The 23,153-nt window shown below is 41.5% G+C and overlaps 1 protein-coding gene across 5 annotated transcripts in view; it reads left to right on the plus strand.

Annotated features, from left to right (window-relative positions):
• Positions 1-1,764: 1,764 nt before the first annotated feature.
• Positions 1,765-23,153, plus strand: part of LOC121573657 (glutamate receptor 3) — a 144,248-nt gene continuing 122,859 nt past the window's right edge. For all 5 annotated transcript variants that reach the window (XM_045222479.1, XM_045222478.1, XM_045222480.1 and 2 more), the window contains exons 1-2: positions 1,765-2,202; positions 2,737-2,895. In XM_045222479.1, coding sequence (XP_045078414.1) covers positions 2,115-2,202; positions 2,737-2,895 — 247 coding nt within the window. In that variant the 5' untranslated portion in view covers positions 1,765-2,114. The remainder of the gene's footprint in view (positions 2,203-2,736; positions 2,896-23,153) is intronic.

The raw sequence follows: 23,153 nt of genomic DNA on the forward strand, positions 1-23,153 counted from the left end.
AGTATTTGATACACTGCCGATTTTGCAGGTTTTCCTACTTACAAAGCATGTAGAGGTCTGTAATTTTTATCATAGGTACACTTCAACTGTGAGAGACAGAATCTAAAACAAAAATCCAGAAAATCACATTGTATGATTTTTAAGTAATTAATTTGCACTTTATTGCATGACATAAGTATTTGATCACCTACCAACCAGTAAGAATTCCGGCTCTCACAGACCTGTTAGTTTTTCTTTAAGAAGCTCTCCTGTTCTCCACTTATTACCTGTATTAACTGCACCTGTTTGAACTCGTTACCTGTATAAAAGACACCTGTCCACACACTCAATCAAAGACTCCAACCTCTACACAATGGCCAAGACCAGAGAGCTGTGGAAGGACATCAGGGATAAAATTGTAGACCTGCACAAGGCTGGGATGGGCTACAGGACAATAGGCAAGCAGCTTGGTGAGAAGGCAACAACTGTTGGCGCAATTATTAGAAAATGGAAGAAGTTCAAGATGACGGTCAATCACCCTCGGTCTGGGGCTCCATGCAAGATCTCACCTCGTGGGGCATCAATGATCATGAGGAAGGTGAGGGATCAGCCCAGAACTACACGGCAGGACCTGGTCAATGACCTGAAGAGAGCTGGGACCACAGTCTCAAAGAAAACCATTAGTAACACAATACGCCATCATGGATTAAAATCCTGCAGCGCACGCAAGGTCCCCCTGCTCAAGCCAGCGCATGTCCAGGCCCGTCTGAAGTTTGCCAATGACCATCTGGATGATCCAGAGGAGGAATGGGAGAAGGTCATGTGGTCTGATGAGACAAAAATATAGCTTTTTGGTCTAAACTCCACTCGCCGTGTTTGGAGGAAGAAGAAGGATGAGTACAACCCCAAGAACACCATCCCAACCGTGAAGCATGGAGGTGGAAACATAATTCTTTGGGGATGCTTTTCTGCAAAGGGGACAGGACGACTGCACCGTATTGAGGGGAGGATGGATGGGGCCATGTATCGCGAGATCATGGCCAACAACCTCCTTCCCTCAGTAAGAGCATTGAAGATGGGTCGTGGCTGGGTCTTCCAGCATGACAACAACCTGAAACACACAGCCAGGGCAACTAAGGAGTGGCTCCGTAAGAAGCATCTCAAGGTCCTATTTAAAATCTTTGGGAGGGAGTGAAAGTCCGTATTGCCCAGCGACAGCCCCAAAACCTGAAGGATCTGGAGAAGGTCTGTATGGAGGAGTGGGCCAAAATCCCTGCTGCAGTGTGTGCAAACCTGGTCAAGACCTACAGGAAACATATGATCTCTATAATTGCAAACAAAGGTTTCTGTACCAAATATTAAGTTCTGCTTTTCTGATGCATCAAATACTTATGTCATGCAAAATAAATTACTTAAAAATCATACAATGTGATTTTCTGGATTTTTGTTTTCGATTCCGTCTCTCACAGTTGAAGTGTACCTATAATAAAAATTACAGACCTCTACATGCTTTGTAAGTAGGAAACACTGCCGATTTTGCAGGTTATCAAATACTTGTTCTCCCCACTGTATTTAGGAAAATCACATAGCCTAATGCTTATTTTTTCATATAGAATCATTACATTTCACAAGATAGGCTATAGACGATGCATTAAAGAATAACAGTAATTTAACTTTCCCTCAACTAGCCCACATGGCTACAGAATCGATACCATCGTAACTGGACTCGCTTTGTCTTTGCACCATGCGGACAAACACTGTATAGCTGCGTCCGCGCTGATTCTTCCCAGCCCACGTCTGCAGCGGCTGCATGGCGAGGATGCTGTTATAATTCAACGTCAGATCAAGTTTAATCAACGTCCCCCTGCTGGCTCAATTGGATCCTTATACACAAAAATATCCTCTTCTCGCTCCGCTACCATCTTTGAGAAAGTCTGTGCCTTTTTTCTCAACGGAAGAAGATTCGCTCTGCTGCTGTTCGGCTCGCAGTTCAATGTATATCACTCGTAGTCCACAGTGAGAGGCTGAGAGCACCTTACACATCTGGCGGATTTTCTCTGCGCATAGGCTTGTGTACTTACATGGTTTTCCTATATCAGATTCGTTTGAGGAGTTAAATTCAGAGGTCTGAGAAAATGGGGCATCGCATAATAGCGACTGTCCTTTTTTTTGTGTGGCTTTTTGGTAAATCGCATGGAGCGTTTCCAAACCAGATAAATATAGGTAAGTTATATTTGAAATTACTAACATGTTTTTTCTTTAGCCTAAAAAGAAAACGAGATAAATGTACATTAACAGCTTGTGTGGTGTTGACTTCATTTACACGGATTATTATTTGCATAATTAATTGTCAAGTTCATCAGTAATACCCTAACGAGAGGTAGCCACCTAGCTAAGAGAAACAATGCGCTTTAGAGTGGGGGAGGGTAAAAGAAAAATCACCAAAGTTGCACATACTTGCCTATTTAAGTATCTTCATACAGAACTTTACACCACTTCACTGGGCAGTATAGATTATACATTAACAAATGAATCACAGTTGAATTAATTGGTTGATGTGTATTCCAGATAAAGCAATGTTCATCCAGTTAGTTATGTGAAATACCTTGGTGCGTAAAATAGGACTGATAATTTGTCGACAGTGATTGAAAATAATTTATAAGGACTGATATTGATGTCATACTATGTTTTCATGAAACAGAATAAGAGGAACTAAGCTATGCAATTCTTCCCATTCTCCTCTCCTCTTGTCTATAGGTGGGCTTTTTATGCGCTCTACAGTGCAGGAGCACAGCGCCTTCAGATTCGCTGTCCAGCTGTATAATACCAATCAAAATGTGACGGAGAAACCTTTCCATCTCAATTATAATGTAGACAACCTCGAATCCTCCAACAGCTTTTCCGTCACACATGCGTGTGAGTACCACGATACTAAATGATGACAATGTATTTCATTTAATTAACGTGCCCCCCCCTCAATGCATTATGAGCGGCTACTGCACCGAGTTGGGGACTATATCCACAGTGGCATTGGCTTGACGCCTATGTAAAATTATGTCTGTTTTAATGCAGTATTATATCAAATTGATGGTAGGCTAATTGCTATAGCATTAGAAGACAATCATCCCACACATGCCTTCTGAGCTGTCACTGCACATTGCTTTGCTGATGGTAGGCTATAGGGTTGGCTCAAATATATAATAATTTTTTTTCCCTTTCCGGATGTACTATCTTTTGTATGCAAAAAACTTTTTTCACAGCACTGTGATTGTCAAAGAAAGTTGGAGTAATATACAAGCCCCAGTTCCTTTCAGATGAAGCCATGGATATTTCAAAGAGGTGGTTGTTGCAGCAATTGCTGTATAGCCTAATAATCAAAATGACTGATTCAGGTCTCTGTTATATCACTTCTTTTTGTGAGTCACCTACACTGTAGTAGATAGATAGAAGTGATACAGTGCATTCGGAAAGTATTCAGACCGCTTGACTTTTTCCACATTTTGTTACGTTACATTTCCTCATCAATCTACACACACACACACAAAAATATATACAATACCCCATAATGACAAAGCGAAAACAGAAATACCTTATTTACATAAGTATTTGCTTTGCTATGAGACTCGAAATTGAGCTCAGGTGCGCCCTGTTTCCATTGATCATCCTTGAGATGTTTCTACAACTTGATTGGAGTCCACCTGTGGTAAATTCAATTGATTGGACATGATTTGGAAAGGCACACACCTGTCTATATACAGTTGAAGTCGGAAGTTTACATACACTTAGGTTGGAGTCATTAAAACTTGTTTTTCACCCACTCCACACATTTCTTGTTAACAAACTATAATTTTGGCAAGTCGGTTACGACATCTACTTTGTGCATGACACAAGTAATTTTTCCAACAATTGTTTACAGACAGATTATTTCACTTATAATTCACTGTATCACAATTCCAGTGGGTCAGAAGTTTACATACACTAAGTTGACTGTGCCTTTAAACAGCTTGGAAAATCCCAGAAAATGATGTCATGGCTTTAGAAGCTTCTGATAGGCTAATTGACATAATTTGAGTCAATTGGAGGTGTACCTGTGGATGTATTTCAAGGCCTACCTTCAAACTCAGTGCCTCTGCTTGACATCATGGAAAAATCAAAAGAAATCAGCCAAGACCTCAGAATCTTTTTTGTAAACCTCCACAAGTCTGGTTCATCCTTGGGAGCAATTTCCAAATGCCTGAAGGTACCGCTCAGGAAGGAGACGCATTCTGTCTCCTAGAGATGAACGTACTTTGGTGCGAAAAGTGCAAATCAATCCCAGAACAACAGCAAAGGACCTTGTGAAGATGCTGGAGGAAACAGGTACAAAAGTACTATATCCACAGTTAAACGAGTCCTATATCGACATAACCTGAAAGGCCGCTCAGCAAGGAAGAAGCCACTGCTCCAAAACCGCCATAAAAAAGCCAGACTACGGTTTGCAACTGCACATTGGGACAAAGATCGTACTTTTTGGAGAAATGTCCTCTGGTTTGATTAAACAAAAATATAACTGTTTGGCCATAATGACCATTGTTATGTTTGGAGGAAAAAGGGGGCTGCTTGCAAGCCGAAGAACACCATCCCAACCGTGAAGCACGGGGGTGGCAGCATCATGCTGTGGGGGTGCTTTGCTGCAGGAGGGACTGGTGCACTTCACAAAATAGATGGCATCATGAGGAAGAAAAATTATGTGGATATATTGAAGCAACATCTCAAGACATCAGTCAGGAAGTTAAAGCTTGGTCGCAAATGGGTCTTCCAAATGGACATTGACCCCAAGCATACTTCCAAAGTTGTGGCAAAATGGCTTAAGGGCAACAAAGTCAAGGTATTGGAGTGGCCATCACAAAGACCTGACCTCAATCCTATAGAACATTTGTGGGCAGAACTGAAAAAGCGTGTGCGAGCAAGGAGGCCTACAAACTTGACTCAGTTACACCAGCTCTGTCAGGAGGAATGGGCCAAAATTCACCCAACTTATTGTGGGAAGCTTGTGGAAGGCTACCCAAAATAAATAAATAAATAAAGTGGTGATCCTAACTGACCTAAGACAGGGAATTTTTACTAGGATTAAATGTCAGGAATTGTGAAAAACTGAGTTTAAATGTATTTGGCTAAGGTGTATGTAAACCTCCGACTTCAACTGTATGTTGAAGAGACCTGGAACATGTAAGACAGGATTGTATGCATCATGTTAAAAGTGGGACAATGCTAACAAAACAACCATCTGAGTGGGTAGAAAACTAGTTGCATTATTCAAATGCTTTTCAAAGGATTTTCTCTAGTAAGAAAAGTAATGCGGTGTCTCACTACACACAAAAAATTAGGGTTCCTCAAGGGTTCTTTGGGAAGGGTGATGGTTCTATGTGGAACCATAATGACCCAAATAACCCTTTGAGCCCTAATAATAATAATAATAATAATAATAATATGCCATTTCAATGGTTCTTTGCAGTTCAAAAGGGTTATTTCCTATTTTAATGATAATTATATAATTATATATACAGTAGCCCCAAAAAGTGTTGTAACCATAGTGGAACCCTTTTTTTGGTGCTATATATAACCTTTTTTTTATGGTTATTAATAGAACCTTAGGAAAGGGTTATTTATAGCACCATACAGGTTCTATTTAGAACCATATTAGTATTGTTTGTAATAGAACCTTCAAAAAAAGGTTCCATATAGCACCAAAAAGGGTTCCACTATGGCAGTCCTTCTCAAATAGTGGGGCGCGCCCCCCTGGGGGGGCTCGGAGCGATGCCAGGGGGGGCGCATGTGACCCCGGGGAACATACTTTTTTTTGCCGCAGGGAGTAGTTTTTTTTTGCACCGAACAAGAGCACACAGCACAGAGCAGGAGATATGAAGTGCAGATAACAAACCCTTAAGAGACACCATGGAAAAATATTTAACAGGGATGAAAAGAAAGGCGGAGAGAGACGGAGATAATGAGACAAACGTAAGTCTCCCGAAAGCTAAGACGAGGAAATATGACGGGCGTATGTAGCGCTTGGCTTCACTGTGACTACGGTGGGAGACGAGGAAAGACCGGTATGTTTACTGTGTCTAAAAACGTTGGCAGCGGACAGCATGAAGCCAAATAAATTAAGGCGTCACTTAAAGACATTACACCCCAATCACGCTGATAAGCCGCTTGAGTTTTTTCAGCAAAAACGTGCGAATATTGCCAACAATCGTCCCGCTTTGTGAATGCTACTTCAGTAAACCAGCGAGCACTGTTAGCATCATATAAGGTGGCGTACCAAATTGCTCAGTGCAAAAAAAAACACTCCATAGCAGAGGAGCTGATACTGCCTGCAGCATTAGACATGGTCTCTGTCATGCTGGATGACGCAAGTGCTGCAAAAATAAAAACTATCCCTCTGTCCAATGACACTGTCGCCAGACGTATAGATGACATTGATAACGATCTTAAAGAACAGCTGGTAGATAAACTCAAAGACAAACGTTTTGCCTTACAGTTCGATGAAGCAACTGACAGCAACAAAGACTGTTTGTTTATCGCTTATGTACGTTTTGACATGACAAACTCCCTGTGTGAGGATCTACTTTTTTATAAATATGTCAGAGACAGAGCCACAGCTGAAGAGCTATTCAAAATGCTGGACTGCTTCCTGACTGAGAATGGGCTAAAGTGGGAGAACTGCATTGGTGTTTGCAGTGATGGTGCACAGACCATGGCAGGGATGAGAAAAGGACTTCGGGCACTCATCAAGAAGGCCTCACCTAATGCTGAGTGGACATACTGTGTTATACACAGAGAAGCACTGGCATCAAGGCACCTTTCCTCTGAATTAAGTGAGGTTATGACTGACATAGTAGGTGTAGTCAATTTCATAAAGACCAGACCACTAAAAACAAGAGTCTTCTCTGCTATCTGTGAAGAGATGGGAGCTGAACATCAAGCTGTGCTGTTTCACAGTGAAGCAAGGTGGCTGTCACGAGGAAAAGCCTTGTCCCGAGTTTTTGAGCTCAGAGAGCAGATAAGAATGTTTTCGGAGCAGGAGCACAAGTATGACCTCGCAGAAAAATTGATTGATGAGAACTTCCTGGCAAAACTGGCCTACCTGAGTGACATATTTGGAAAGCTAAATGAACTAAATCTACAGCTTCAAGATCAGCTCTTTCACTTGAAAGCTTGCAATGTGGGGCAGGCGACTTGATGAAGGAAATACTGATTCATTCGAGAACCTGCATGAATTTGTTGACACTACTGACTATGATGCCACCTCAGTGATTCCATATATTAAGGAGCATTATTCATCACTGATGGGATTCTTTAAAAAGTACTTCCCTGAAAACAGTTCCCAATATGACTGGGTGAGAGATCCTTTCAATGCACCAGCTCCAACTGGTTTCAGCTCTGCAGAGGAGGACCAGTTCATTGATATGACGTCTGACTCCACATTGAGACTGAGGTTCACATCACAGACACTGAGTGAATTCTGGCTGAGTGTAGAGAGGCAGTATCCACTCTTAGGGCAGAGGGCCATGGGCATTCTTCTTCCTTTTGCAACATCTTATCTTTGTGAGACTGGCTTCTCTGCTGTTGCTGCACTGAAGACCAAGTACAGGTCCCAGCTAAACATTGAGCAGGAGCTGAGAGTTGCAGTATCATGCTTCAAACCCCGCTTCGAAAAGCTGTGCACTGCAAAACGTGCTCATTGTAGCCATTAATCCTGACTTCCTCATTTTTATAAAAATGCACAAATTGTTTTATTCATTTTTGTTTTATAGGTCAAAGTGTTTCATATATTGTGCTCCTGAGTTAATGTTACTGATCAATTTGAATGTATTATTATTTATTTATTATATTTTATTTTATTTTTCAGTATCAAATGGTCAAAAAATGTTTACAGTTTAAATAAGGGTTGAATTATTATTATTTTTTTTTCTGGCAAATTGATGCACTTTAAGGCTTTTCTGTTACAGACTAAAAAACAATGTTAATAAAGTTATTCTTTGTTGTAAGTTGATCTATATATCTTTCTTTTTTGTTTTTTTGTTTTCTTTAATGTTAATAAGGATACAATGTTATGCAGAGGTGTACTTGTAACAATTTTATAGACAAATGATACTATTTACAGTTGCGGCGGAGAGTTGGGGGGCGCAAAATGTTTACTTCTTCCTAGGGGGGGGCGTAACAGAAAATAATTGAGAAGCACTGCACTATGGTTACAAGCCAAATAATCGTTGTTTGGTCTATATAGAACCATTTGTTTTTAGTGTGTATAGAGGGTGCTATAATTGCTTGATGTTAGATGTTATTATTTTGTAAATGGCACTTTTTTGGATTTGTGGTTGTCTGTGGAGACTGTATCTTTAAAAAATGCACATCCATCTACAAAGGGTTAAATCAATGTCTTTGAATCACATGATCGTGTCAGGTGATGTACGTATAGATCAATTACATAATTGAAAGGGAGTCATAACATGTGTAAAGGACTTCTCGATTAGGAGCCATTTGTTAGAAGTGGCAGTCAGACAGTGGCAGTGATTAGAATAATGTCCGTTACCCTATAGCTCTACCCTGGTTGCGTCAGGATGTAATGATAGTCACAAATCCCCATCGGCCATTACTGTGTTATTGGCTGAGAAGATCAATAGGCTGAAGGCCAAAGGACAGGACAGGACAGGACAGGGCAGGGCAGGACAGGACAGGGCAGGACAGGACAGGACAGGGGTGTTTGGTGCAGTGTGTTGTGCTGCACTGTGTTGGTGTGAAGAGATCAGCTCTCACTGCCCATATCTTTCTCTCAATATCTCCTGATATGTGACAGAACAGAATTTATTTCACCAGAGCGTTCTATTATCTCAGCGTGTAGGATACAGTTCTCTCAGAAAAATATGAGCCACAGAGAGTTTGATCCAAATGGCTGTACGGTCACCAACCTACAGACAAATGTACACAGATACAAATATACATAACCCACTGGGCACAGACGTCAGTTTAACATCTAGTTTTTATTTGAGTTGTCAACTAACGTGAATTGAATGTAAAATCAACAAAACATTTCACCATGTCATTGGATTTAGTTTAAAAGTTAGGTGAAAAAATGACAATTTCCTTCTTACGTTGATAACCTTTTTCAAATCCAATCAGTTTTCCACGTTGCTTCAACGTCATCACATTGCATATTTTTGTTGAAATGAGAATTCAACCAGTTTTTGCCTAGTGGGAAGCTTGAAGGATGGACAATCACTGGGTGTTTCTCAATATGCATACTACCGTGCTCCCCACTCTCATGCTCCAAGTGCGTTCTCTTAAGTATGTTCTTGTGAGGACAAGAGTGGGGAGAACGCATAAAACATTACATTTGAGAAGCACTCGCACTCCCCCTACTATTTGAGCCAGGACAATGGCAACAATTGAGACGAGACAAGATATACACAAAGCAAACGTTTTACTTCATAATGATCAGCTAGATACAGTGAGGGAAAAAGTATTTGATCCGCTGCTGATTTTGTACGTTTGCCCACTGACAAAGAAATTATCAGTCTATAATTTTAATGGTAGGTTTATTTGAACAGTGAGAGACAGAATAACAACAAAAAAATCCAGCAGGGGATATAAATGTATTTGCATTTTAATGAGGGAAATAAGTATTTGACCCCTCTGCAAAACATGACTTAGTACTTTGTGGCAAAACCCTTGTTGGCAATCACAGAGGTCAGACGTGTCTTGTAGTTGGCCACCAGGTTTGCACACATCTCAGGAGGGATTTTGTCACACTCCTCTTTGCAGATCTTCTCCAAGTCATTAAGGTTTCAAGGCTGACGTTTGGCAACTCGAACCTTCAGCTCCCTCCACAGATTATCTATGAGATTAAGGTCTGGAGACTGGCTAGGCCACTCCAGGACCTTAATGTGCTTCTTCTTGAGCCACTCCTTTGTTGCCTCGGCCGTGTGTTTTGGGTCATTGTCATGCTGGAATACCCATCCACGACCCATTTTTAATGCCCTGGTTGAGGGAAGGATTTGACGGTACATGGCCCCGTCCATCGTCCCTTTGATGCGGTGAAGTTGTCCTGTCCCCTTAGCAGAAAAACACCCCCAAAGCATAATGTTTCCACCTCCATGTTTGACGGTGGGGATGGTGTTCTTGGGGTCATAGGCAGCATTCCTCCTCCTCCAAACACGGCGAGTTGAGTTGATGCCAAAGAGCTCGATTTTGGTCTCATCTGACCACAACACTTTCACCCAGTTCTCCTCTGAATCATTCAGATGTTCATTGGCAAACTTCAGACGGGCCTGTATATGTGCTTTCTTGAGCAGGGGGACTTGCGGGCGCTGCAGGATTTCAGTCCTTCACAGCGTAGTGTGTTACCAATTGTTTTCTTGGTGACTATGGTCCCAGCTGCCTTGAGATCATTGACAAGATCCTCCCGTGTAGTTCTGGGCTGATTCTTCACCGTTCTCATGATCATTGCAACTCCACGAGGTGAGATCTTGCATGGAGCCCCAGGCCGAGGGAGATTGACAGTTATTTTGTGTTTCTTCCATTTTTGCGAATAATCGCACCAACTGTTGTCACCTTCTCACCAAGCTGCTTGGCGATGGTCTTGTAGCCCATTCCAGCCTTGTGTAGGTCTACAATCTTGTCCCTGACTTTCTTGGAGAGCTCTTTGGTCTTGGCCATGGTGGAGAGTTTGGAATCTGATTGATTGATTGCTTCTGTGGACAGGTCTTTTATACAGATAACAAGCTGAGATTAGGAGCACTCCCTTTAAGAGTGTGCTCCTAATCTCAGCTCGTTACCTGTATAAAAGACACCTGGGAGCCAGAAATCTTTCTGATTGAGAGGGATCTTTCTGATTGAGAGGGGGTCAAATACTTATTTCCCTCATTAAAATGCAAATCAATTTATAACATTTTTGACATGCGTCTTTCTGGATTTTGTTGTTGTTATTCTGTCTCTCACTGTTCAAATAAACCTACCATTAAAATTATAGATTGATCATTTCTTTGTCAGTGGGCAAATGTACAAAATCAGCAGGGGATCAAATACTTTTTTCCCTCACTGTATATGCCAGCTAGCTAATTAAACAGGCAAAAATGACCTAAAACTAATGTTATGCAAGGTACAGTAGATGTCAATTCTTCGTGGGTAGCTAGCTAACAATTATTCGTGGCTAACTAGCTAGCCAGTTAGCCCTATTGACTTACTATGGACTTACCCATTCACTGAACCTTCTTTTTTCTAGCCAGGACAATGGCAATAGAGATGAAACAAGATATACACAAAGCAAACGTTCGACTTCATAACTATCAGCTAGCTATATGTGAATCGTAATAATGTAGATAAACAGATAGTATAACGGGCAAAAATGACCTAAAACCAAAGTAGATGTCAACTCTTCTTTGTGGCTATCTGGCTAGCTAACAGTAGTAGCTAGACAGTTAGCGCTATTGACTTACTATGGGCTTGCAACCTACGCACACTACAGTGGGTATTGTAGGCAGGTAACCATGCCAAAATTAATACAGCATTTATTTATTAACGTATCAAGTTAAAATATTGTAGTCAGGCAACATATCAGATGTGAATAGGCAACATTTCATTCTGAAGTGTATTTTCTCTCGCTTCAGCTTCAATAATGGCCGCCATTGATTTCAAGAAAATGTGCATAATTTTCTACGTGGTTGTGTCATATTTCATTGCATACTTTCCATTGAAGCTCGCGTCGATGCATGCTTCAAAATATGTACAAACGGAGTAGGCATTCGAGAAGTGCCCTCCATGCTCATTTTGCATACTTTGATTTGAACTCCCCAGGTTTTTATTTATTTCTTATAGCCCCCCCCACACACAGTAATTATGACAACTTCCGGAGGACGTCCTTCAACCTATCAGAGCTCTTGCAGCATGAACTGACATGTTGTACACCCAATCAAAGGATCAGAGAATGAATCTAGTACTGAAAGCATAAGCTACAGCTAGCTAGCACTGCAGTGCATAAAATGTGGTGAATAGTTGATTCAAAGAGCGAGAAAGACAATAGTTGAACAGTTTTGAATAAAAACATTTCTTTAAAAAGTACGGAGAAGCAAGAGAGAGAGAGAGAGCTAGCTATATTTTGTTGTATTTAGTTTACTTTAACTTTCACATAGCTAGCGAATGCAGCTAGCTAGTTTAGCCTACTCAAACACCCGGCTCAAACAGAGAGGGATGCTATGTTAACTAGCTGGCTATGGCTATCCAACACTGGAACTGTTCCAAGTCAAGGTAAGCTTTGGTTTTTTATTATTTATTACCACCAGGGCCTGCCGGTGTAACTGCTAAACTGCTTGCTGATTGTACTGCATGATTGTAGTGGGTTTACTAACGCATTAGTTCTAGTAGCTATGTTGACTATGACGTTAGCTAATATGGTGAAAACGATGTAGACTGTGTGTAGCGGTTATGATTGTGATGAGTGTGATAGAAGGAGTCAGGCGCAGGAGGGTATATCACCGAATACAGAGTTTATTCCGTCATACACAATTGCGCTGGATAGCAACAACAGAAAACAGGCACAGGGGAAACTATCTACCCCGGCAATACAAGGTACGAGTAGCTCCACCGAGCTACACTACTCTCACAATAAACAATCACCCACAAGGACAAGGGGACAGAGGGAACACTTATACACAGACTAATGAGGGGATAAGAACCAGGTGTGTGTAATTGACAAGACAAGACAAATGGAATGATGATATATGGAGCGGCAGTGGCTAGTAAGCCGGTGACGACGAACGCCGAAGCCTGCCCGAACAAGGAGCGGAGACAGCCTCGGCGGAAGTCGTGACAATGATATGAAGGTTTGGCTTGGAATGTTTTTTTTGCCTGGTCACAGACAGCTGATTTTTTGTGCACTGAAGTCCACAAGTGAAGGGAAAAAGTGAGAGGAGGAGGCTCGTAGATGCGAGAAGGAATTATGTGATCGTGCTGTTTGTATGTGGCTGCTATCAAAGTGAACTGTGTTTGCGTGTGATCAGTGTATTCATTCCGCCGATTCTGTTGAAAAACATTTCTTAAAGGGAACCAAACGGTGATAAACATACCTGAATTTGTCCAATAGAAACTCTCGTTTGCAACTGTTAGACTAATGATTACACCCCAGATCAGCTAGATGCAGGCAAGACTGTGCAAGGCCGTATTGAATGTGTTACTGTCTGTCATCTTTATTGCAAAAAAAATTATCTCGACCTGTGCACCTACAGTTGAAGTCAGAAGTTTACATACACTTACGTTTTTCAACCACTCCACAAATTTCTTGTTAACAAACTATAGTTTTGGCAAGTCGGTTAGGACATCTACTTTGTGCATGACACAAGTAATTTTTCCAACAGTTGTTTACAGACAGATTATTTCACTTATAATTCACTGTATCACAATTCCAGTGAGTCAGAAGTTTACATACACTAAGTTGACTGTGCCTTTAAACAGCTTGGAAAATTCCAGAAAATGATGTCATGCTTTAGAAGCTTCTGATAGGCTAATTGACATAATTTTAGTCAACTGGAGGTGTACCTGTGGCCTACCTTCAAACTCAGTGCCTCTTTGCTTGACATCATGGGAAAATGAATATAAATCAGCCAAGACCTCCGAAAAAAAATTGTAGACCTCCACAAGTCTGGTTCATCCTTGGGAGCAATTTCCAAACGCCTGAAGGTACCACATTCATCTGTACAAGCAATAGTACGCAAGTATAAACACCATGGGACCACGCAGCCGTCATACCGCTCAGGAAGGAGACGCATTCTGTCTCCTAGAAATGAACGTACTTTGGTGCGAAAAGTGCAAATCAATCCCAGAACAACAGCAAAGGACCTTGTGAAGATGCTGGAGGAAACAGGTACAAAATGATCTATATCCACAGTAAAATGAGTCCTATATCGACATAACCTTAAAGGCCGCTCAGTAAGGAAGAAGCCGCTGCTCCAAAACCACCATAAAAAAGCCAGACTACGGTTTGCAACTGCACATGGGGACAAAGATCATACTTTTTGGAGAAATGTCCTCTGGTTTGATTAAACAAAAATAGAACTGTTTGGCCATAATGACCATCGTTATGTTTGGAGGAAAAAGGGGTACGCTTGCAAGCCGAAGAACACCATCCCAACCGTGAAGCACGGGCGTGGCAGCATCATGCTGTGGGGGTGCTTTGCTGCAGGAGGGACTGGTGCACTTCACAAAATAGATGGCATCATGAGGAAGGAAAATTATTTGAATATATTGAAGCAACATCTCAAGACATCAGTCAGGAAGTTAAAGCTTGGTCGCAAATGGGTCTTCCAAATGGACAGTGACCCCAAGCATACTTCCAAAGTTGTGGCAAAATGGCTTAAGGACAAAAAAGTCAAGGTATTGGAGTGGCCATCACAAAGCCCTGACCTCAATCCTATAGAAAATGTGTGGGCAGAACTGAAAAAGCGTGTGCAAACAAGGAGGCCTACAAACCTGACTCAGTTACACCAGCTCTGTCAGGAGGAATGTGCCAAAATTCACCCAACTTATTGTGGGAAGCTTATGGAAGGCTACCAGAAACGTTTGACCCAAGTTAAACAATTTAAAGGCAATGCTACCAAATACTAATTGAGTGTATGTAAACTTCTGACCCACTGGGAATGTGATGAAAGAAATAAAAGCTGAAATAAATCATTCTCTCTACTATTATCCTGACATTTAAAATAAAGTGGTGATCCTAACTGACCTAAGACGGAATTTTTACTAGGATTAAATGTCAGGAATTGTGAAAAACTGAGTTTAAATGTATTTGGCTAAGGTGTATGTAACCTTCCGACTTCAACTGTACATTGTAAACTTTCATTCATAGGCTAGGTTGTAGCAACCTCATGATGGGTATTGCGAAAATTCTAGTATCGTGTAGTAGCCTAAACCTATTGACGTTACATTGAGCTGGCTGAATGGAATATGAATGACAGTCATCCAATATGCTGTAATAGAAATAAGGCCATGCACATAAAAAGAATGTGTCCTCCCTCATCTTAAACGGCACTGACCGCCACTGCAATATATATACAGTATATACACTACATGGCCAGAAGTATGTGACCATCCCTTCAAATTTGTGGATTTGGCTATTTCAGCCACACCCGTTGCTGACAAGTGTATAAAAGCGAGCACACAGCCATGCAATCTCCATAGACAAACATTGCCATTAGAATGGCCTTACTGAAGAGCTCAGTGACTTTCAACGTAGCACTGTCATTGGATTCCACCTTTCCAACAAGTCAGTTGTCATATTTCTACCCTGCTAGAGCTGCCCAGGTCAACTGTAAGTGCTGTTATTGTGAAGTGGAAACGTCTAGGAGCAACAACGGCTCAGCCGTGAAGTGGTAGGCCACACAAGCTCACAGAATGGGAAAGCCGAGTGCCCGTAGCTCGTAAAAATTGTTTGTCCTCGGTTGCAACACTCACTTCTGAGTTCCAAACCTTCTCTGGAAGCAACGTCAGCACAAGAACTGTTCGTCGGGAGCTTCATGAAATGGGTTTTCATGGCAGAGCAGTCCCATACAAGCCTGAGATCACGATGCGCAATGCCAAGCGTCGGCTGGAGTGGTGTAAAGCTCGCTGCCGGACTCTGGAGGAGTGGAAACGCGTTCTCTGGAGTGATGAATCACGCTTACCCATCTGGCAGAACGCTACCTGCCCAAATGCATAGTGCCAACTGTAAAGTTTGGTGGAGGAGCAATAGTGGTCTGGGGCTGTTTTTCGTGGTTCAGGCTAGGCCCCTTAGTTCCAGTGAAGGGAAATCTTAATGCTACAGCATACAATGGGATTCTAGATGATTCTGTGCTTCCAACTTTGTGGCAACAGTTTGGGGAAGGCCCTTTCCTGTTTCAGCATGACTGCCCCCGTGCACAAAGCAAGGTCTATACAGAAATGGTTTGTCGAGATCGGTGTGGAAGAACTTGACTGGCCTGCACAGAGCCCTGACCTCAACCCCATCGAACACCTTTGGGATGAATTGGAACGCAGACTGCGAACCAGACCTACTCACCCAACATCAATGCCCGACCTCACTAATGTTCTTGTGGCTGAATGGAAACAAGTCCCCGCAGCAATGTTCCAACATCTAGTGGAAAGCCTTCCCAGAAGAGTGGAGGCTCCATATTAATGCCCATGATTTTGGAATGAGATGTTCGACGAGCAGGTGTCCACATACCTTTGGCTATGTAGTGTATAATCCGTAGATGGCAGTTCCCATTCAAGTCAGGACTGGCATCCACTGCTAGTGTACCCATGAGTTTAACAGTCAAATTGCCATGGTAAGCGGTTACAAAACCCTTCTATGGATTATGTATATGGCCTCAAGCTGTAGCCTATATTTGGCGCACATGCTGCCCAAACTGTGGCCTTCCTGACTATAGGAATACTGGTAACTGCCAAAATAAAGGAAGCACTTGAGTAAACAAGGGATGCAAAGTATATGTTATGGTGTGGGGTTCATTTTCCTCGCATGATTTAGGGCCACTTGTTGAATCTATGCCAAGGTGCATTGAAGCTGCAACATTAATTAATACATTTTGGCAGATACCTGTATGTGATTGTGATAAAACTTAATCCACAGTAATTTTTAATAAACTACTGATCCTCTGTGGCTAAATTATGCTCTCTGGTGTATTTTGAACATTGTAGTTGGATAAAAAAAATGTTTTGCCTCTTGGGCCCCCATCGGTCTCAATTGACAAGTCACATTTATTTATTCTGGTTTTTTAAATTATTTTTTTATTAAATCAGTTATCCAATCAAGGAAGGGCCCCTCAGTTACCCACGTGGGCCCCCTACCTCCTCTCCTCCCCCCATCTGATGATTAGCAGAGTGCCAGCAGGTAGCAGCAGGCTGTCTACACTCATTGAGAGTGGGCTCCTAAGTCTTCCTGTGGTTGGCGGTTGCAGTGAAAAAATAAAAAATATATACCACATAAAATAAATATATACTGTATATATAATTCCTTTATATATATATATATATATATATATATATATATATATTTTTTTGACATTGCTTTTTATTTGTTTATTTTGCTGCCTCTTGAGCCCCCCACGGGCCTGGGCCCAGGGGCTTCAGCCCCGGTAAGCCCCTGCATTAAGCCGGCCCTGGTTACAATATTTAGTTCAAGGTGATATATTGCTGTGGTGTTACTATTTGTTCAAAGGACCTGGGCAGTGCAGTCAGTGTTATTGCATATTACTACCCAATTTAACTGGCCTGGAATTTAACTGGATCTCTTGCTGTGAAACACCTTGCCTCAGGCGGGGTTTGGGGTATATTGTGTACCCTGATCCAGATATAGGAGGGTTTTATTGTGTCCTTTAAAGTGGAACTGACAGCGTTTTAGCAACATCTTATTCAAATCTATTCATATTCACCCCCAGGAAGAATGACACCTTTCTTTTACATTTTCTGACAAGCAAGCACTTAGATATGGTAATATTCACGTTTTCATAAATTCATAGAATGTTTGGGAATTACTTTTAGTAAGGCATTTGTGAAAAAGCCACAAAATTCACCTGAATGGATTTCTGCAAATATGTAAATACCACGGGAGTCCTCTTACATTTGGGAACTTCACATTCCTATTGATCAAACAGCCATGAAAAGGTAGGCTCTCACCCTTAGTTGCCTATGCACATCAACAACTAATACTAGCCATAAGCTCAAATCTAACGAGGGAACATTAGATAAACCCTCTCAAACTTTTTCAGCTAGTTGCCCGTCAAAATTGTGCTGATAAACGATGGGGAATAGTAGCCTGCTCGTCCTTCTGCAACTTGCCTGCCAATGCATGCTTGTCCCAACCCACGTTTTGACAACTGAATGGGAACTTGCCTGCCTGCGCATTTGATCGATGCCAAATACATTTGATTGACAACTAAGAGATATGCTAACTGTGGATAACAGTCGTTCAAGTTCAGCATGGTTAGCTAACTAGCTAGCAAAGCAATTCACATTTCTTGCTAGCAAACAAATGACACCTGCATATCTAGCTGTTGCCACCAAATAAGATATGAGGGGAAAAAGTCGATCACTCACCCACTCCTCCAATGACATGACATCCTCCTAGCATATAGCTAGCTAATATTAGGCTCCGTGTTTTTAGCTTGCTAAATAAATAGCTAGCTACATAAATAGATACACTAGCCCAGGGGTGTCAAACTCAATCAGTGCACGGGCCATATTAAAAAAACACAACGAATTCAAGGGTCAGACATAGCCTATTTGTTTTTACCAAAAAACGTGCAACTGCGACCCAAACTAGCCATTGTTTTGTTAGAAAAATGTGGCCCTTTATAATTTCCACTTACAGTAGGTACATAGGATGCTGTATATAGCATTTTAACATATTAGATCAAGAGATACATAATATTTGTCCAGCCTTTGCTGTTATGCTTGCAGATGTGCATAATATGCTGCAACATTAATCAAAAAGTATTTAATAACTCCAAATAACAAAAACGTAACTGTAGGTTGTTGTAACATTTAAAACATATTTTTTATTTTATTGCACTGCATGGATCACCGGTGCTGTTGAATGCAGCATTGCTGTATGGTGCACTGAAAATGTACTGTAGTTGAGTTGCCAGCCTAGGTTACTGCTCAAATGTTGCTGAAATAGGCCTACATGTTTCTCCTTTGCATGGTGTTTTGTTTTTTGGTTATTCATTTTCAAGCTTTTAAAAACCGAAGCCAGACTGCAACATTTTAGTTGGCATGTGTCTGTCTGTAGACTTTCCATCTGCTGCGCGCTGTAAACGAGACACACGAAAGCAGCGCAATTTAAGTTTAATTCACCGATGCGAGCAGTAAAACAGGGCTGATCTGCTTCTAGCTCCTAAGCAACTTTGCAGTATTTTGTTTTTTTGTGTGTTATTTCTTACATTATTAGCCCAGAACGTTTTTTGTGTTATTACATACAGCCGGAAATAACTTTTGGAGATCAGAGCAGCGGTAACTCACCAGCATTACGACCAGAAATACGACTTTCCCGAGTTGGATCTTTTGTTCGTACCCCCCAAAAAGATCATCAAGGACATCAACCACCCGAGCCACGGCCTGTTCACCCCGCTATCATCCAGAAGGTGAGCGGCAGGTAGCTTAGTGGTTAAGAGCGTTGTGCCAGTAACCGAAAGGTCGCTGGTTCTAATCCCCGAGCCGACTAGGTGAAAAATCTGTCGATGTGCCCTTGGGCAAGGCACTTAACCCTAATTGCTCCTGTAAATCGCTTTGGATAAGAGCGTCTGCCAAACGACTAAAATGTAAATGTCAGTACAGGTGCATCTGTAGTGTCTGAGGGTCTATGATTTTGCTGAAATTTGCAAATGGTGTAATGGATGAACTCCACTCTGCTTTGCTGAAACATCTGGAAAGCATTACTACATAGGCTTCTTGGGATAGAGGACATTTGGAGATATGTGGAAGCCGGGGATTGGTCTGTCAAAAACCACCCATCTTATGTTACATAGGATAAATACCATGTTTTGAACAAAGGACGGAGAGGAATAACATATTACAGATTGGAGCCGGTTATCCTCCAGATATCTGGAGATGTCTGTAAATTGACGCTGGAATCCTTTGATGGAATAAACCTTTATAATCAAAGTACAGCATCAGCGGAATTCTTATCATCACAGCATAATTAGCAACATATTTTCAGACACCACACATCAAAGCTGGGACCGAGAGATTGAAAAAACAGCTTTATCTCAAGGCCATCAGACTGTTAAATAGCCATCACTAGCCGGCTACCACCCGGTTACTCAACCCTGCAACTTAGAGGCTGCTGCCCTATGTACATAGACATGGAATCACTGGTCACTTTAAATTGAACACTAGTCACTTTAATAATGTTTACATACTGGTTTACTCATTTCATATGTATATACTGTATTCTACTGTATTTTAGTCAATGCCACTCGGACATTGCTCGTCCTAATATTTATTATTTCTTAATTCCATTCATTTACTTGTAGATTTGTGTGTATTTTTAGATACTACTGTACTGCTGGAGCTACGCATTTCGCTACACCCGCTAAATATGTGATCAATAAGATTTGATCAGGCTGTAATTTCATAAAGTAGATGACTCAACTGTTGACTAATTTATACTCGCTTGTGTGTTCTATTCGGCCCACGTGTTTGACATATGTGCACTAGCCTATTAGCCATGTTATTAACATTAACATTTTAGTCATTTAGCAGACGCTCTTATCCAGAGCGACTTACAGTTAGTGAGTGCATACATTTTTTCATACTGGCCCCCCGTGGGAATCGAACCCACAACCCTGGCGTTGCAAACGCCATGCTCTACCAACTGAGCTACACGGGACCAGTTATGACTGACTTGTGATCATTGCCCTAGCTAGTTTTATTGTATTGACATTCCCAGCCTTAGTTATAGTTGTCAGTTTCTGTTCAAGATATTGAGTCATTGAATCTGAAACGGTGCATCCCGAATGGGTGGAGGCAGCAAACAATGTACCAGGCCAGCTGTGATTTACAACCTGATAGCAATATTTTTTGGACAATCAAGAAATGTATTGATGAATTATATGAATCATACATTGAACTGCATCCATCTATTCTGCCAACAATGCCTTACTGTAGGTCATGGAATTTTGAGTCAAATAGAACCTATTTTTAAAACCTCTTATGAATTTGGTTTTGAAGCATAAACTGGGAATTTGATTTTTAAAAAAATACAAAGTAGTTAAAACGCTGTCAATTCCACTTTAAGGCTGAGGTCAGGGCAGGGAGAGAGAGGGTGGAGGGAGACACTGAGTCACAGTTGGATGGAAGTTTAGATGTGTTGTAGTGAGGGTGGACAGTGGACATGAATCAAGTCTATCTGGAAAGTGGAAAGTATATGTGGAAGTCTAGGCTAGCACTAGTGGAACTGGGTTAGTAGCCACCATACATTTACTTAAGCATGTTTTTATTATGATCGCACCACTTTGTCAGTTAGATTGAAATAAGTAGAGGCAAACTTAAGCTGTTATCTTGAGATAATGTACAAACACTTTACAGGCTCATGGTTGACAGTGCATCTGGCACTAAAAGGAGGAATAGTCCCAAGCTGCTCTGTGAATGTACACTATAAACACAGTAAAAAGCCACATCACGCATGTTTTAGAACTTACTCTATACCCAATATCTTAAGTCAAAGCTGCATGGTTTTCATGCACCACAATTTCTTCTGAGATACACTTCTATTTGATCATGTTATTATAGCAGTATATTATTTATATAGCGTCGGAAAGCAGCTCCTAATCTCTTCCTGCCCTGCATATGACTCAACCAGCACAGTGCTATTAAAGCACCTTAAAGCTCTATCATACAGGACGTACAGCACTGAGCAGTCCCACTGAAGCACCACTACCAGCAGTACCATCTGATTGTCATCTGCTCTAGGTCTTAATCAATAACATTACATCAGACTTATGATTAATGGCTGAAACAACATCAGTGATTTGATTAGCAGTCAGTGGGGGTGTTGGACGGAGTGCAGAGAGAGATCTGCTCACAGTGTGACATCCTCTAGAATTAGACCACTGCTGCTAAACCACCCTTAGGTCTGACTTTGGACAATTCCAAAATAGACAATTCCAAGAGAGTAGCTACGGTACTCATCCACTCAGAAATAACATTCACTGTTAGTTACATTCACTGAGTAATATCTCAGCCAAAATCAAAAGGCATGCAATGAATTTTTCTTTGAGAACTCCATAGAGAATTCCTCTCATGATGACCATGTTTGAAGCACACCTTTCTCTGATCTGTAAAGCACGTATCTCCATGGCCATATGGAGGTGTTTCCCGCTAGCTGAGCTTCAATAGCATGGCTATGGGCATAGCTCCAGGACAATAACATAGCTCTAGGGTCATGTTTGAACTCCACCTGGCTTCAGTTTTGTAGAGACAGCATAGTGGTTTAGCAGCACAGGGACAACACAATGCCAGTACCACACCATCTCCTCCTCTTTAACTGCCCTTGGTACCTGGCAGAGGGAGCTAGTGCTATGAGATTAAACACAACAAAATACTAGCTACATGTGGAGTTATTTAGAGGTTTATAGGGATAAGAGACTGGGGATGAGCTAGAGACTAGTGGGGATGTCAACTGATGTACTGATAAAGAACACCTTTGGTGTTAACACTTCAACCCATTGGGAGGAAGAAGGAATGTTCTGTACCTTTTGTTCATTCAGATGAACGTGTCTTTTGTTTATAATCCTTTACTGCCTAGGTCTGTGTGATATTTCTTATTGGTTCATAAAGGATGGCGGCCAATCTGCAGTCTACGTCTAGTGGAGAATTGATGGTAATGAGATACAGCTCAATCCATTCTGTTCACTGGAGGGCAAATTCAACAAACTGCATATTTAATACCAGTTTCAAAAGACACACTTAGAGTGAACCTGAGCATGGAGGTTGCTGTCGAAGACATATTTGTCTTTTGAAATATAGAATGTTTAATGCTAAACAGCAGTTTGGTGGTCTTGTTATTCTATTTAAAACATCTTACCTCCAGCCTAGTTATACTCTTGACCAGAGACAAACTTATGTTTCCTCTCAGAGTTATTCTAGTTTGCCTATTTATCTACCGCTGGGATCTCTCGTTGCAGCAATTGCTGTTTTGGCCCAGAAAAAGCAGGAGCCTATGGAAACACTCATTCCCCATTCCCTGCAACAGCATGCCCTATATAAGATATAGATCAGAATTACCAGGAGTCACGATGGGTCAACTGCATTCAAATTCCTTTTACAATATGGCAGAGAGAGCACAGCAGCCGCTGTGCCTTTTTTATCCAATAGAATGGTTTGGAGGAAAATTGGATGTCTTCAATCTAATGTCAATTATTCTCCCAGCTCTGTGAGAGCATGGGTTGCCCAGATAGGAGATTTAAGTCCCATTGCTAGTGCTCATTTTTGCAGACAACCTCATGAATGATGGACCAGCACTGGGGACCAGTGTCGTCAAATAGGTTGACCCCAGAGAATAGTAGCCTCCATAGAATGTCTGGCTGTCTCATCTGGAACCAGACTCATTTAGGATCTGATTTGGTGGCAGAGTAGGAAGTGTATTTACAGACAGCAGATAATAATGT

This window comes from Coregonus clupeaformis, chromosome 9 (assembly GCF_020615455.1).
Source record: "Coregonus clupeaformis isolate EN_2021a chromosome 9, ASM2061545v1, whole genome shotgun sequence".
NCBI classification, from domain to species: domain Eukaryota; kingdom Metazoa; phylum Chordata; class Actinopteri; order Salmoniformes; family Salmonidae; genus Coregonus; species Coregonus clupeaformis.